At 34.8% G+C, this 15336-nt stretch overlaps 1 protein-coding gene across 1 annotated transcript in view; it reads left to right on the top strand.

Annotated features, from left to right (window-relative positions):
- The window catches only part of MMUT (methylmalonyl-CoA mutase), a 46495-nt gene extending 33940 nt beyond the window's left edge, over positions 1 to 12555 (top strand). The window contains exons 10-13 of the mRNA XM_070418445.1: positions 538 to 669; positions 1815 to 1962; positions 5447 to 5614; positions 10350 to 12555. Coding sequence (XP_070274546.1) covers positions 538 to 669; positions 1815 to 1962; positions 5447 to 5614; positions 10350 to 10478 — 577 coding nt within the window. The 3' untranslated portion in view covers positions 10479 to 12555. The remainder of the gene's footprint in view (positions 1 to 537; positions 670 to 1814; positions 1963 to 5446; positions 5615 to 10349) is intronic.
- Positions 12556 to 15336: the final 2781 nt, after the last annotated feature.

The raw sequence follows: 15336 nt of genomic DNA, 5'->3' as shown, positions 1-15336 counted from the left end.
TTTCGTGTACCAGGCCTCTAGTATGCATATAAATTCCCTGGTTAATCTCTCCCTATCCATCCCCCACCCCAGCCTTCCCTCTGAGACTCATCAGTCTATTACATGCTTCTATGTCTCTCAAATCACTTTTCATAAGTATTCTGAGGAAGATACTTTCATAATGCAATAAAAAATTCTTATTTACATTTTTGACAGCCTATTTTTTAATTAGGTAATAAAATATGTCTAATATTGATATTAAGATAACTAAATATTTTTAAAATATATGTTTTATTGATTTTTAGAGAGAGGAAGGGAAAGGGATAGAGAGATAGAAACATTGATGAAAGAGAAACATCAATCTGCTGCCTCCTGCATGCCCTCCTAGTGGGGCACGAGCCTGCAACCTGGGCATGTGCCTTGACCTGACTGGGAATCGAACCATGACCTCCTGGTTCATGGGCCAACGCTCAACAACTGAACCACATTGGCCAATCAGTAACTAAATATTTTAATCTCAAAATATGATGTTAACAGAACTTCCCTGTAATATTTTAGATGTACAGTTGGAGAAATCACAGATGCCATGAAAAAGGTATTTGGTGAACACAAAGCTAATGATCGGATGGTGAGTGGAGCCTATCGTCAAGAATTTGGAGAAAGTAAAGAGATAACATATGCTATCACGAGGTAATGTGTGAGATTTCTTATAGCAGCATATCATCTTTTCAGTTAACACAGTCCCCATGAATCTACTGCAGGCTTAATTTTTTCACATACCCCTTGGAAAATATGTAAATTGGCTTTCCTGTTAGTCTGTAGTTTTACTAAAACAATATTCTGAACTTTCATCATAGTCCAGGTTAGTAGTTTCTCATTTTAAACAGATGTTTATTTAACTAATGTGATATTGCTTCATATCCTCCAGGTACTTCAATTTCATTCTCCTTACTAAAGTACTAAAATGCTTTCATATTTTCTCAAGTCTATTTACATTAATTGCTCAAAATAATTATAAAATCTTAATTTTCCTATTTGAAAGTACATATTTGGTTGCCATCTCTATGCATTAATTAAAATCAGTCTTCACTGAACTGACAGTAATAACTGTCAAACATAATTTGGAAGTATAAATTAATATAAAAGGATCATGCTTCTCAAGTATACAAAGTAGCTTCCTGTGATTGGTTTTCTCAAACTTTGTAATAAAAGTTCCCACTAAAATTTTTATGTGACTACCTATATACGAGATAAATACCAAAACAGCTAAGGTGAAAGTAATCAAAATGGAATCTTTTTTTCTTTTGTCAGAAATAAATGTAGTGCTTTTTGATATGGGGTATACATTTATTGATTTAATTAAGCAAGTATTTTGATTACATGTCATTGTAAGACATGCTGTGGTCAGCTTGGGGGAGCTCACACTTATGAAGGGAGGTAAATAGATAGTTCACTACAGCTTGTGAGTGGCATATGTATGTAAATAACTCTGAAAGGCACTTTTTAGTTTACATTTAAGTATCTCTAACATTTAATATTCAATACTCTGGAGGTGCTTAAGAAGGTGAAAAGTAGCCATTTTCTCATCTTGGTTCACTGTGAAGCTCTCAGGGATATAGGCTTACAGGCTGTTCCATCTTTCAAACTTTCCTCTAAGGGGGAGATGGTAAACATTCAGGCTTTAATGGAGTTCAATGTAAAACAGAGATATTAAAATATTTGAATAAATAGATTTTTAAATAAACTTGAAAGATATGCTGCAAATAAATTGTAGGTTTTATATCCTACCTTTGGACAACTAATATATAATTATTGTATTTTGAAATGTTGCTTAGGGTTCATAAATTCATGGAACGTGAAGGTCGCAGACCTCGTCTTCTTGTGGCAAAAATGGGACAAGATGGACATGACAGAGGAGCAAAAGTTATAGCAACAGGATTTGCTGATCTGGGTTTTGATGTGGACATTGGTCCTCTTTTTCAGGTACTGAAAATTGCTGGGGAGAATTTCAAAAAGTATATCATAAATCGCATGTAGAAAAAAGTCATAAAAACATAATAGACCATGATGATATTTTAAAGTTTTAAAAAAAGAACTTGAATTCACCAAATTTTCTAATTTATTTTTGAATGCATATAATCTAATTAGGACAGAAGTAGGAATGAAATATAACTCATGCTAATGTACTTGTTAATCAGACTTCGTAAAAATCATTGTCAGTTCTGAACTGTAACCTTTATTAGGCTTCTGAAGCTGCGAAGATTACTTTCAAGTATTTTATTGTGCTACTTATTAAGATGTGACTAATATTTTGTGGGAAGGATAGCCCACATTGGATTGGTGGAAAGTGTTTTTAAAAGGAAATCAAGCATCAGAGTAAGCTCAATTTAAAATTAGATTTTCTCTTTTTTACTCTCCAGTAGTATTTTATTTGATCACAGAATATTAGAACTAGCAGAAAAATAATTTGTTGCAAGTAAATGAAGCTGAAATTTTCTATAGAATGATGAGTCATTAATCATTCACTCCCCCCCTCCCCCAATCTTTGGTTGAGGAGTAAATTGTAATAATTTTTATATTAAAAGTTTTATCCATTACATATTTACTGATCATCTACCAGGTGTTAGCTTCTGAGTTCTATAAGATACATTTTTTTTTGTCTTCAGGGATGTTACAAGCTTCTAACAGATTTACTTACTACCAATCACAGTACAGTAATATCCATGTAATAAACTAGGGATGAGGAACTTGTCAAAGAATCCTAGGAAGTTGCATTTGAGCTGTGCCTTTCAGAAGTCTGAGAACAAAGCAGGGAAGAGCATGCTAAGAAGAAGGGTTGGCTTGAGCAGAGGGGAGCGTGATGCCTCCAGGAGGTTGAGGAAAATTAGAATACAATGCTTGGGATGGTATGCAGATTATGGTGAATGGCCTTGTATGCCATTCTAAGGAGTTTGAACTTTATCCCAAATGTGTTTGGGTAGAGTGACACAATCAAATTTATACTTTAGGAAGGTCACTTTGTACTTATGTCCCTTACTGAAATGGATTGAGAGGAGCTGTGACTAGATAGGTGCAAGGAGTCCAGCTAAAATGTTTGGTAATCTGAGTGAGAAACAACAAAGGCCTTAACCAAGACAGGATCAGGGTCTTCGCAGAAACACAGTCAGCTAGGATTTTGAAGAAAATTTAATAAAGGGCTATTTACAGATAGGTTGGCAGGCTTAAGAGGACCAGCTGTGGGATATTCAAATGAAGATGACCATGTAAGTTGGATATACATGTCTGAAATATAGCAGAGAAGCCTCAATTATTGACAAGACTTTGTGACTCATCACTATATAAATATTACTTAAAACCCTGACATGGATGTAATTTTCCATAAAGAGTTTATATAGCAAGACAAGAAAACTTGAACATTAAAAGGAAATAGAAGAGAAGGAAACAGCAAAGGAATGAAAGGAAATGGGATAAGTAGGGGGATAAAAACTAAGAGAAGAGTTTCAAGGAGAGGGAAGTACTGTTATTACAAATGCAGATACGTCAACTAAACTAAGATAGAGACTAAAAGAGTACTCATTGCATTTTTACCAATGAAGAAGTAAACCTTCCTTTAGAGGTTTAGCCTTTGTAGAATCTCCCATAAGAGTTTTCCCTTTTTGAATTTTTGAATATTACTCAAGAGAGTCTAGGAGAAATTGTTACTGTAAAGAGCCCAAATTTCTGGAGATATGTCCTTGAACTGTGTTAGTAGGTGAATTTATAAATGTGTTTAGAGTCTTATGCATTTAAGGTAGGTTTTATTAAGGATCTCAAATATATTTAATTTTATAATTATTTTTTGAGAATTTTTATAAGTGTTTATTTGAACCAAACTGATGACATATACTGGGAAGCAAGAGTTCAAATGCTCCTCAAATATATTTTATAAATAAATATATATATTTAGATTGTTTTCATTCTTTAAGTTGAATACTTTTCTATTTTTAAAATTATCTTCTACCATTTTACTTTAGTTTTTTGTTTGTTTTAAAGTGATCAAATGTAATGCATTTCTAATATTTAGTAATTAGCTTTTGGGAAATATTTCTTTCATAAAGTAAAAGTAATTAAAAAAAATTCTCTTCAGCCTTTTGGCACCTAAAAGAATTTTCTGAAGAACTGTAAGTTTATTCCCTCTTAAATACCATCTATAAAAATATAATTGGAATTTTAGTACCATCAACTTTGTTAACAGAATACAATGTCATTTAAATAAAAACTTATCTGTGGCTGAAGGTACAACCCTGTAGTTCTTTGATGACTGATTTAATCAAAATTAGATGTGAGGTTTCAAAATTTTCAGGCTTTGATAATGCAAAATATAGTTTATATAAACATAAAGTATGGAACTGAATTGTTTAGATGGAATTTTATCATAAATTTTGGTAGCATGGATAAAATGGATGACAAATCAAGCTTAAATTAATTAAATTTCTCACCTTTAAGAAATCAATGGCAAAAGTATGCATAATTTTTAAAGGTTTTAATTTTATGTATTAATATATTTAATTTTATGTGTTAATATATTTCATATTTAAAATTTGATCTATATGCTGCATGACTTACCTAGAGATCTTCTTGAATGTGGCTCCATTACTGAGAGTATAGACTCTCTTGTTTCCACACTAAAATTATGAGCCTTAAAATCTTGCCAAACTTAGAAAATTCATAGATTTTGATAATTTTTTTGTACTTATAATTGTGCAGTGGTTTCTGAGGTGGCCTTATCCTTCTCAAATTTCTCAATTTACATTATATTCTCAATGAGAAACTCTTAGGCATTTTTATATGAATAACTTAAATACATGAAAATTATCAAAGCAATGTCACAGACTCATTACAGAAAGTGGATATGATCTTGGGTAACTCAGTTAATAATGTAATATGGGAAATATCCTTTATAAATTTTATATTCCAAACTGGTTAAAACTAGAGTTCTTATAACGATATTTTGGTCCACATATTGTTGTTAATTCAGTGTCTCTGTGGGAGAACCATGTCCTGGAGTTTCCTCGCCTGCTATCTTGCTAACATCACTCTTTCCCATTCTGTTTTAAAATCTAAGATTCACTTTTAACATTGCATTTTATATTTGGTCTTTTACTTCTTCACATATACCATAACAGGTTGCCTTGTACTGCACTACTTAATAAATGTTGATAAAGAAGACAATAGATACATTCTTAAAAAATGATAATGAAGAGGAAATATGTTTTGGTATAGCTTAAATCTGATAAATTCTAGTGCTAGAAGCAAATACAGCACTGGTGTTATTGCATCCATTGGATGAGTTGGTATTTATGATTTGAGAATGATGAAATAGGAAGTTATATTCACTTCAAGATTTTTAATGAGTAAAATCTTAGAATGTTAAGTAGATAACACTTTTTGGAATAAATGAGATTTGTCCCTTTACTTTCTAATTCAGACTCCCCTTGAGGTGGCCCAGCAGGCTGTGGATGCAGATGTGCACGCTGTGGGTGTGAGCACACTTGCTGCTGGTCACAAAACCCTCGTTCCTGAGCTCATCAAACAGCTCAACTCCCTTGGACGGCCAGATATTCTTGTCATGTGTGGAGGGGTGATACCGCCACAGGTATTTTTCATCGCCTATATTTTTCTAGTGCTATGATGGGAATCCTGAGTAAATAATATGTAGCTCTTTAATTTACTGTACACCTTTCCTGAAGATCAATGTGTGGTAGATTTTGAGCCAAATTATTTTCTGGTGATTTTACTAAGTTCTACAAAGTCCAAAAGTGGGCAATGTTGTTTTCTCTTTAAGTTTATATTTAATTCATATGAATAATTTAACAATTTACAGAGCTTCTTTGAGAGAATTATCCCCTTGCAAACTAGTAACTGAAATAGAGATCTACTTTCTTTATATTCAATAAACAGTGATGAGAAGGAACAGGATAAGGTAATAAAAATCTCACAGCTGGAATAGAGAATGGTAAACACACTGTGCATATAGCAACCAGAGATACAGTGAGCACTCCTCCCCTGGTAGTAAAGTGAGTCCTTAGCCACTCGGCCGCGTTTGCTTATGTTGTTTTAAAGTAGCTACCTTGTCCATTTCCCCCATGCTCCCATCCCTAAATGCTGCCCTAACTCAGAGCTGTATCAGTTACATGGTCCAATAAAACCCCTTTTTTATTAAAGCTAGTTTGATTGGGTATAGTTTTCCTTGAGCCCAAAATATCATATTTCAGATGTAAATGGAATCAGCCTGTCCTGAAAATTATTGGCCAAATGGGGTAGAGGTGGATTCTTGGACAAAAATGTAGATCATCTTAGGAAAGGAGAAATGGACACTAGGTAACAATCAGTGATGTCAATTTATTAATGGAGTGGGGGACTCCTTCCACATATTACCTTTACCTACCAGTTAAAATAATTAGTAAGGATATAAATTGGGCCCTAACTGTTTTGTCTGAGTGGATAGAGTGTCGGCCCATGGACTGAAGGGTCCCAGGTTCGATTCCGGACAAGGGCATGTATCTGGGTGCAGGCTTGATCCTTGGCCCTGGTCGAGGCACATGTGGGAGGTAACCAATCGATGTGTCTCTCTCACATTGATGTTTCTCTCTTTTTGTCTCTCCCCCTCCCTTCCACTCTTTAAAAATCAATGGAAAACTACCTTCAGGTGAGGAATAACAACAACAAAAACATAAATTGGGTCTATTTCCAATCCAATTTTTAATTATATCAAGTTCTCATTTTCTTTTTTTACTGAGAATGGAAAAAAATCAAGATAGAAGAACTGTATATGAGATTGTTCTAAGGCAGTGATGGCGAACCTTTTGAGCTCGGCGTGTCAGCATTTTGAAAAACCCTCACTTAACTCTGGTGCCGTGTCACATATAGAAATGTTTTGATATTTGCAACCATAGTAAAACAAAGATTTATATTTTTGATATTTATTTTATATATTTAAATGCCATTTAACAAAGAAAAATCAACCAAAAAAATGAGTTCGCGTGTCACCTCTGACACGCGTCATAGGTCCGCCATCACTGCTCTAAGGAAATGATTTGTAGATGCTACAAAGCCCCCACCACTATAGCAGGAATCTATCATTGAAATGGGAGCTTGTTTCCCAGGCTATAATTTTTTTTCTCCATTACAACTCAGAATATAAAATAGTGGCTTTAGAGACTACTTATGAAATGAGAGAATACATATGTATGAGGTTATGAGATTGGTAATAACATGGTACTAGCAAACAAACTATATATATGTATTTTATTCTGACTACCAACACAATACTTAAAGGTAATATAGTCAACACAAAATTGCTTTTGTTAACATACTTGCCTATTTTTTCATAGCTATAGCTTACTATTTGGGAATATAAAGGGCTTTTATTCTTTATTGCTATCTATCACTGGAATACTTCTATCTATAATGCAGTTTTAGAGACTCTAATATCTAAGCTCTTGGGCATGATATTAAAATTTAAGAACTAAAATAATTAGGCAGCATAAAATAATGGAATTGAAATACAAGCTGAAAAAAAAAACTAAAACCCACAGGCTTGTTATATGAGTAAGCAGACATTTTCAAGGAATATATTTCACAAGTTGTATTAACTCTGGATATTTGAATCACTTGGAATATCTGTAGGTGTTTCCTGTACTTTTTTCCTCTAAGTTTAAAGACTAAGTATCATTTTCTGTAATGACACACTTGAGTGTTAATATGGGTATCTGTTATAATTACAGCAGTAAGTACCCATGCATTTTTCTTATTATTTGTTTGTAGTAAATATATAAAGTGTTGTTATTACCTGATTGAAAGATGCATAGATTTTAAATTAGATAGCACTAATATATGGTGGTTAATTAAACAGATTTAGCAACTGTCATTGTGGAGCTTATAGTTTCTGGGGCCTGATTAAATAAATGTGGTTTGCCCTCACCAGTATGTGTAACTACCTTCAGGATCTTCTAACCCCTTTAACAACAGTGGCTTCCAAGTACTCTAGGCAAAATTAGCAGCCTCATGCTGCCCACTTCCATCATGAAGCAGACAATGTGATATGCCTGGCCTACCTCAGTAGAAGACACTTCATAATAACTTTTTAGTTAGAAATAATTTCAAACTAATAGATAGGGTACAAAATGAAAATAGTACAAAGCACACTGGCGTGCCCTTTACTCAGATTCACTTGTTTCTAACATTTTATCCTCTCAGTAAAATACATTTGCAAGGCTTACGTTAGGCTTAGATAAGTCAAGGACCCTTTCTCCAGTGGCAACATTTCACAGTCCTCTCCTAGTTGAGTCCTCCATTCCAAATCCATAACTTGGATGTCAGAACAAATGGTACATAGCATTGTTAGAAAAGATAGACGATACCTAGCAATCTAACCATCCCCAATTTGGAGATAACTGTTATTACATGTTTTATCAAGTTTTCTTATGAACTTGTAAATCTATAGCATCTGCCCAAGAGCGATGGCATATTTTCAGCACCTTTATGTGCCACGAACTGAGGATATAAAGATGCTTAGATGTGATCTCTGTCCTTAGAAGTCATAGACTAGGAGTAAACTTCAATGAGATGGGTTAAGTGCTATTGCAGGATTATAGTATTACAAGAATATTATAAGGAAGTAATAGAGACAGAAAAGAAATAGTTGGGGGATAATTAGCATGACCATATAATTTATCATCCAAATATGATCGATCACTTGATAATGAAAATGGGTGCTGCAATAACCAAAGAGTGTTTTAAAAATGGCTCGAGTATCTGAATAGACATGCTTCCAAAGAAAACATATAGATGGCCAACAGGTGAAAGGTGCTCAACATCACTAATCATCAATGAAATGCAAATCAAAACCACAATGAGGTATTACCTCACACCTGTTGGAATAGCTGTTATCAAAAAGACAAAAATAACAAGTGTTGGCATGGATGTAGAGAAAAGGGAACTGTTGTACCCTGTTGGTGGGAATGTAAATTGTTGCAGGCACTATAGAAAATACTATGGAGGTTTTTCAAAAAATTAAAAATAGAACTACCATATGTGCTAGTAATTCTACTTCTGGGCATTTATCTGAAGAAAAGGAAAACATGAACCTCCATGAAAATGTGGTCTGTATACACAATGGAATATTATTAAGCCATGCAAAGCATGAAACCTTGCTATTTGTGACAATACTAGAGGGTGTTATGCTCAGTGAAATAAGTCAGACAGAGAAAAACCATACCATATGATCTCACTTACATGTGGAAGAACAGATTGATGATTGCCAGAGACAGAGGGTGGGTGAAAATGGGTGAAGGGAGTCACAAAGTACAAACGTCCATGGAGATGTAATGTATGGCATAGTGACAATAGTTAATACTGCATTGCATATTTGAAGGTTACTAAATAAATCTTTTAAAAAAATTCTTACCTGAGGATATGTTTTTCATTGATTCTAGAGAGACAGAAAATAAGAGGGGGAGAGGGAATGGGAGAGAGAATGGGAGAGAGAAAGAGAAAGAAAGAAACATCAGTTGGTTGCTTCCCATACGTATGCAACCTAACTGGGGATCCAACTCAAAACCTCAGTATTTGCCCTAACTGGGAATCCAACCGGAGACCCTTCGATGCACAGGATGATGCTGTAATTAACTAAGCCATACCAGCCATGGCAAAAGAATAAATCTTAAAAGTTCTCAACACACACACACACACACACACACACACAATTTTGTAACTGTGGTGATGGATGTTAGTTGGACATATTGTAGTGATAATTTTGCAGTACATACAAATATCAAATCATTGTTATGTACCTGAAACTAATACAATGTTATATGTCAGTTATACTTCAATTAAAAAAAAATACTCACAAGAAAAGAAAAAGGTTTGTGCTGCAATAGCACAAACCAGAATGTCCTCAAATATATAATTGCCCTAGTGATTGAGGATCAAGGCTTTTAAGCGTGTCCTAAACTTGATATTATTATAGCAATAAATATTTCAATATTGAAACAGCCTAAAGCCTGGAGGAGTATTTGTGTCATGGGAATATTTTCACTCAAACTTTGACTTTGTTTAAAATAAACTAATGAACAAACAGCAGGGTGTTTAGGAAATGGGCAGAATGTGTTTTGTTCTTTTAATGACTTGGAATATAAGGGTGTGCTAGTGGTTTTTAGCAGTCCCAATCAAGGAAGAGTTTTCACCCCCAAATGCCACTAGTGTATTAGTGGAGAAAGTTTGGGGTACTGGGGACAAAGAAAAAAGAAAGCAAGTATTGTTCTTTTGTTTCATTTGTTTGAAATTAAAAATACTATTGTTTCTATTAATTAAACAAATTCTTTCAACAGGATTATGAATTTCTGTTTGAAGTTGGTGTTTCCAATGTATTTGGTCCTGGCACACGAATTCCAAAGGCTGCTGTTCAAGTGCTTGATGATATTGAGAAGTGTTTGGAAAAGAAGCAGCAATCTATGTAACATTCTATTTCTGTTTTAGCTTTTTTCTAAAATATTCTTTCAATGATGATTAAAGAAGAAATTATTCAACACCGTATATATGCTTTCCTGAAAGCTTTACATTAAAACACCTGACTTACAAGAATGTTGCCATTCTTATGTATGTTCAATCTCACTTAAAAAATTATCCTAAAAAACTCTCAATAACACATGCTCACTGCTTTACCAGAAACTCTAGACAAAGGTGTTCTTTTAAAAAAATCATGTTTTTTAAAAAATATTACTTGTAAATCTATTTACTTTCTATTTTAAGAATTAAATTGTACCTTAAAAAAATCTGACTAGTCCCATTTTCAATTTAGCATTATATTGACTTGAACACCAGAAAATAAAATCCATATGTGAGTAAAAAAATATTATATCTATCTTGGAAAATATAGTGGGTGAGTATTTATGTAGGGAAATAGATTGTAGTTATGGTTCTCAGCCACATTCTATTAGGTTTTACCTCAGTAAGAGGATTAAATCAGAAGGTTGTAATGGGAGGGAAACAGCAGAATATTTCTGGTCTAATTTCTTCCTGAGCACGAACATGTGGCCTTGTTATTGCTGGACTTGGCTCAAGACCCGGGAGAGTGGATAGATATTTATGAATATTCTTAACATGAAAGTGTTTTGGTTGTGAGTATGGCTTCCTCAGAATGACAATGTGAGCTGAGAGTGTAGAAAGGCCATGGTTTATACATCTAGAAAAGTCAGTGATATAATTCAGCCCATGTCTGAACGCCTGAGAATGAAGGAGCCCATGATGTAAATCCCAGTTAGGCGGGAAAGGGGAGAATCCCTCCATCGTCTGCCTTTGTTCTATCCAGGCCCTTAGCAGATTGGACGACACCTGTCCACAGTGGGACTTGACTAAGTCCACTAATTCAATGTTAAGCTCATCCAGGAACAGCCTAATACACACAACCAGAAAGAATATTTAATCTGGGCACCCCATGGCGTCAGGTTGACATGTAAAATTATGTATCACCGAGCCCCTGTACATTGCTGGTGGGAATGTACAGTAATGCTCCTACTATGGGGAATGATATGATTTTTAAAAAAACAATTACCAAATGGCCCAGCAATTCCACTTCTGGGTATATATCCAAAAGAATTGAAAGCAGGGACTCAAACAGATATTTGTACACCTATATTTATAGCAACATTATTCACAGTAGCCAAAGGATTGAAGCAACCCAAGATCCATTGACAGATGAATGGATAAATAAAATGTAGTACATACATACTTACATAAGAATACTATACGGCCTTAAAAATCAAGGAAATTCTGATATATACAACACCCTAGATCAGGGGTGGGCAACCCCTGGCACGTGTGCCAAACATGGCACGTCAGTAACTTTTGTTGGCACTCGAAACCCTCTCTTATAATCTTCCATTTACAGTTTTTTTTCTTAATATTGACTTTTTTATTTTTCAGATAAATTCAGTGTAGGTGCATCTTAGATAAATAAATAATTTTACATAACATGTATACATTAAAAAATAAATGTATTTTTCATCATCATATACTGTGCTTTTGTCGCTCGAATGAATTTTATTATTTCTTCAAGGTTCTTTACATACTACACCTTAAGAGATATCAAGTAGGCGTAACATGTTCTCAAAAAATTAGGGTTGGCATGCAGAAGAATTTTGAGTCAGAGATTTTGCTGGTTTTGGCACGCACTCACAAAAAGGTTGCCCACCCCTGCCCTAGATGAATCTTGATGATATTTAAGTGAAATAAGCCAATCACAAAAGGACAAATATATGATTTCAATTATGAGGTACCTAGGATAGTCAAATTTGCAGAGACAGAAAGAATGGTGGTTGCCAGGACCCGGGGAGAAGAGGGAATGAGGCGTTAGTGTTTAATGGGTGTAGAGTTTCAGTTGGGGTAGATGAAACAGTTTCAGAGACGGATGGTGATGATGGTTGCACAAAATGTGACTGTACGTAAAGCCACAGAACTGTACACTGAAAAATGTTTAATGTCAGTTTTATATTATGTGTATTTTACAACAATAAAAAGTATTTAGGATGGTCTTGACATGGTATATGTTTTATAAATGTTAATTATTGTTATTATTTAAAAAGAATAAATGGTAAGGCATAACACTAAGAAGGTCACATATAGAGGCTTGCACAGTTAAGGGATTTGGACTTTATCCTGTAGATAAAGACAGAATCATATAAGGGTTTTAACCACAGAAGTAACCTGATAAGACTTGTTTTTAGCACAGCTGTGTGGCAAATGCCTTTTAAGGGGCAAGATGGAGATGAGAGTTATGAGACTGTTACAATAATGGAAGAGAGAAATTCTAAGTAATGCACTTGTCTGCTTAGGTACTGCTCAGAGATGGCAAAGGTGGAGAGGCTGTGATCTTATTTTGGAAGATTGCTGTGTGGAATCTGCTGTTTCCTCAACTATTTTGATTGTTCCTTTGTGGACTTTTTGTTTGTTTTTGTTTTCACATTTTTATTGGGGGCCACAGTGGAGGGGACCTCCTCCCTGTCAGTGGAGGTGTTCAGAGTTTTTTCAGCCACTCCAAGCTTGGGCCCTGGGGGTGTAGGGACTGAGGGGGCAGAATTCTAGCGAGGCCTTAATGGTGAAAGACATGACGTTGAGGAAAGCAGTGAGTCTCCCCATCATGGTCTTGATGGTGGCAGCCGCGGCGGCAGTGGCGACCTATGGACCTTTTTGGATGTGCGGTTATTTGATGACTGGATATACACAGGAATAATGTCAAAAGCAGGAAACATAAAATTTTGAGATTTGTTTTCCAACGATCTTTTTGTCAGAACAGCATGGGAAGCTGTTCGGGCTTTAGAAGTACACTCGAATGATATCTTTAGGGGTCTCCGAAGACATCAAAATCCTTTCCCTGAAACTTATTGGAAATTTAAGTGTTATACAGATATTATAATAGCAATATAGGAAGTGGAGGAGAGGTTTAGGAGTCATCCTTTCTGAGTGAAAGCTGCCCGGAAGTAAGGGAAAGAGAGTAACCAAGCAAAAGAAACCAGGATGAATTCTCCTTGCTCTTGTTTCCATCTCAGGGAGGAATATGCAAGTAAAGGAGAGGAGAGATGGGGGTTGTTAAAGATCTCCAGATCTAGCCACAGACGAAATTATGCCAGATGTTACCACCACCCTCCACTAGTGCCTTTAAGTTCCTCTCCACCTCATAGTACTAAAAAAACCCATTTTTAAAAAATAAATAAGGAATTTAATAGAACCATTTGTTAAGGCATAAATGTCTGCTAATGTAGACTATGTTCATTTTCCCAGTAATATTTTATTTTAAATGAAGAAAAATACTTATTGAATTAATGAATATCTAAATATACTTGTGCTATTTGGTAGTAAAAAATGATGACGATGATGATTATGATAAAAGCTAATGTTATTTTTAATAGGTAAATTCTGCCTCGTTTTAAAATAATTATGGACCATTCTGTAGGCCATTAGACAAAGCTTGATTTTTTTTAAGTAGCCTACACGTGAGAGAGAAGATTTAAAAATCTATATAGTTGTTATTAAGGTATTTTCTCATTTGTACTGATCATTATGAAAAATGCTCTGAGCATTTACAAATACTTTTGAAGAAACATCACTTTGCTTTTCCTGCTTAAACATAATGCTATGGTTTTCTGGTTCTTAGTTTCTCATTTCAATTTTTTCTGTTGTACCTGTAGGTGTCTCCCTAAGTCCAGGATTATTCTATATCCTTAAAACACTGTTTGAAATGATGTCCATCCCAGAGGCTCATAGGTGCTATAAACACTCTCAGAAAAAGCACATCTCTTTAAATAATCTGCTTAGATGCACCTACTGTCATCCTTTGTGATTGTGATCTGTGGTCAGTAACACTCGCTGTTGATCATTGCTCATGAACTGTGCTGCATTTGTGTTAAAATGGTTAGTTGATTAGCAATGAAGCTAGACTATGACCTTGGACATGAGATTATTATTGAATTTTATTCAGTAAATCCATCCATAATTCTCACTGACTCATTTTAAGTTACTAATTCTTCATGGCCTATTTCCTCCCTCTGCATTCAAGCCTCTTATTGTTACAGTGACCTTCTCTTTCATTTACCATGAATTCGGGCACCATAAAAGTAATTTACACCCAACAGGATACACATATTCCCCCAAAGTCCTTTAAAAAAGAGAAATGCAGAATTTAATACCTTCTTTCAGGATTATTCCAATAATTTGATTCTGAGATCATGGACAAAATATTAATTTAGATAAATGCCATGAGATCATGGGATATATATTTTTATTGGTTGAATATCATTTGTTAAATTCTAATATGCTATATTTTTTGAAAAATAAAAACATACAAGATTTTATTGTTTTAGAGGGCTTCACATGGGCAATAAGCATTACATATGCCTTATAGCAAAGAGACATTTTCCTGTTCAGTTCTTTCTGTGAATGGAAAGCCTAGACCAGAGCTTTCTTAGGGGGTAGAGAGTAGAGTAACAGTGATGACATTTGATGTTTTTCTAGACCAGGGGTGGGCAAACTTTTTGACTCGAGGGCCACAATGGGTTCTTAAACTGGACCGGAGGGCCAGAACAAAAGCATGGATAGAGTGTGTGAGCTAATATAAATTCAAAGTAAACATCATTACATAAAAGGGTACGGTCTTTTTTTTTTTTTTTAGTTTTATTCATTTCAAACGGGCCGGATCCGGCCCGCGGGCGGGCTGTAGTTTGCCCACGGCTGTTCTAGACCGTCTTTACTAGACTTCAGTCTCTCTTAATGTCTCCTTTAATGGTGTCCTTCTCGTTAGACCACAAGATCATCAGACCAAAG

The sequence above is a fragment of the Myotis yumanensis genome, unplaced genomic scaffold (genome assembly GCF_028538775.1).
Source record: "Myotis yumanensis isolate MYYU_CA2020_CCGP unplaced genomic scaffold, mMyoYum1.0.hap1 SCAF_6, whole genome shotgun sequence".
In the NCBI taxonomy this organism is placed as follows: Eukaryota; Metazoa; Chordata; class Mammalia; order Chiroptera; family Vespertilionidae; genus Myotis; species Myotis yumanensis.
Note: the sequence above shows the minus strand (reverse complement) of the source record. Positions and strands in the feature narration are given on the sequence as shown.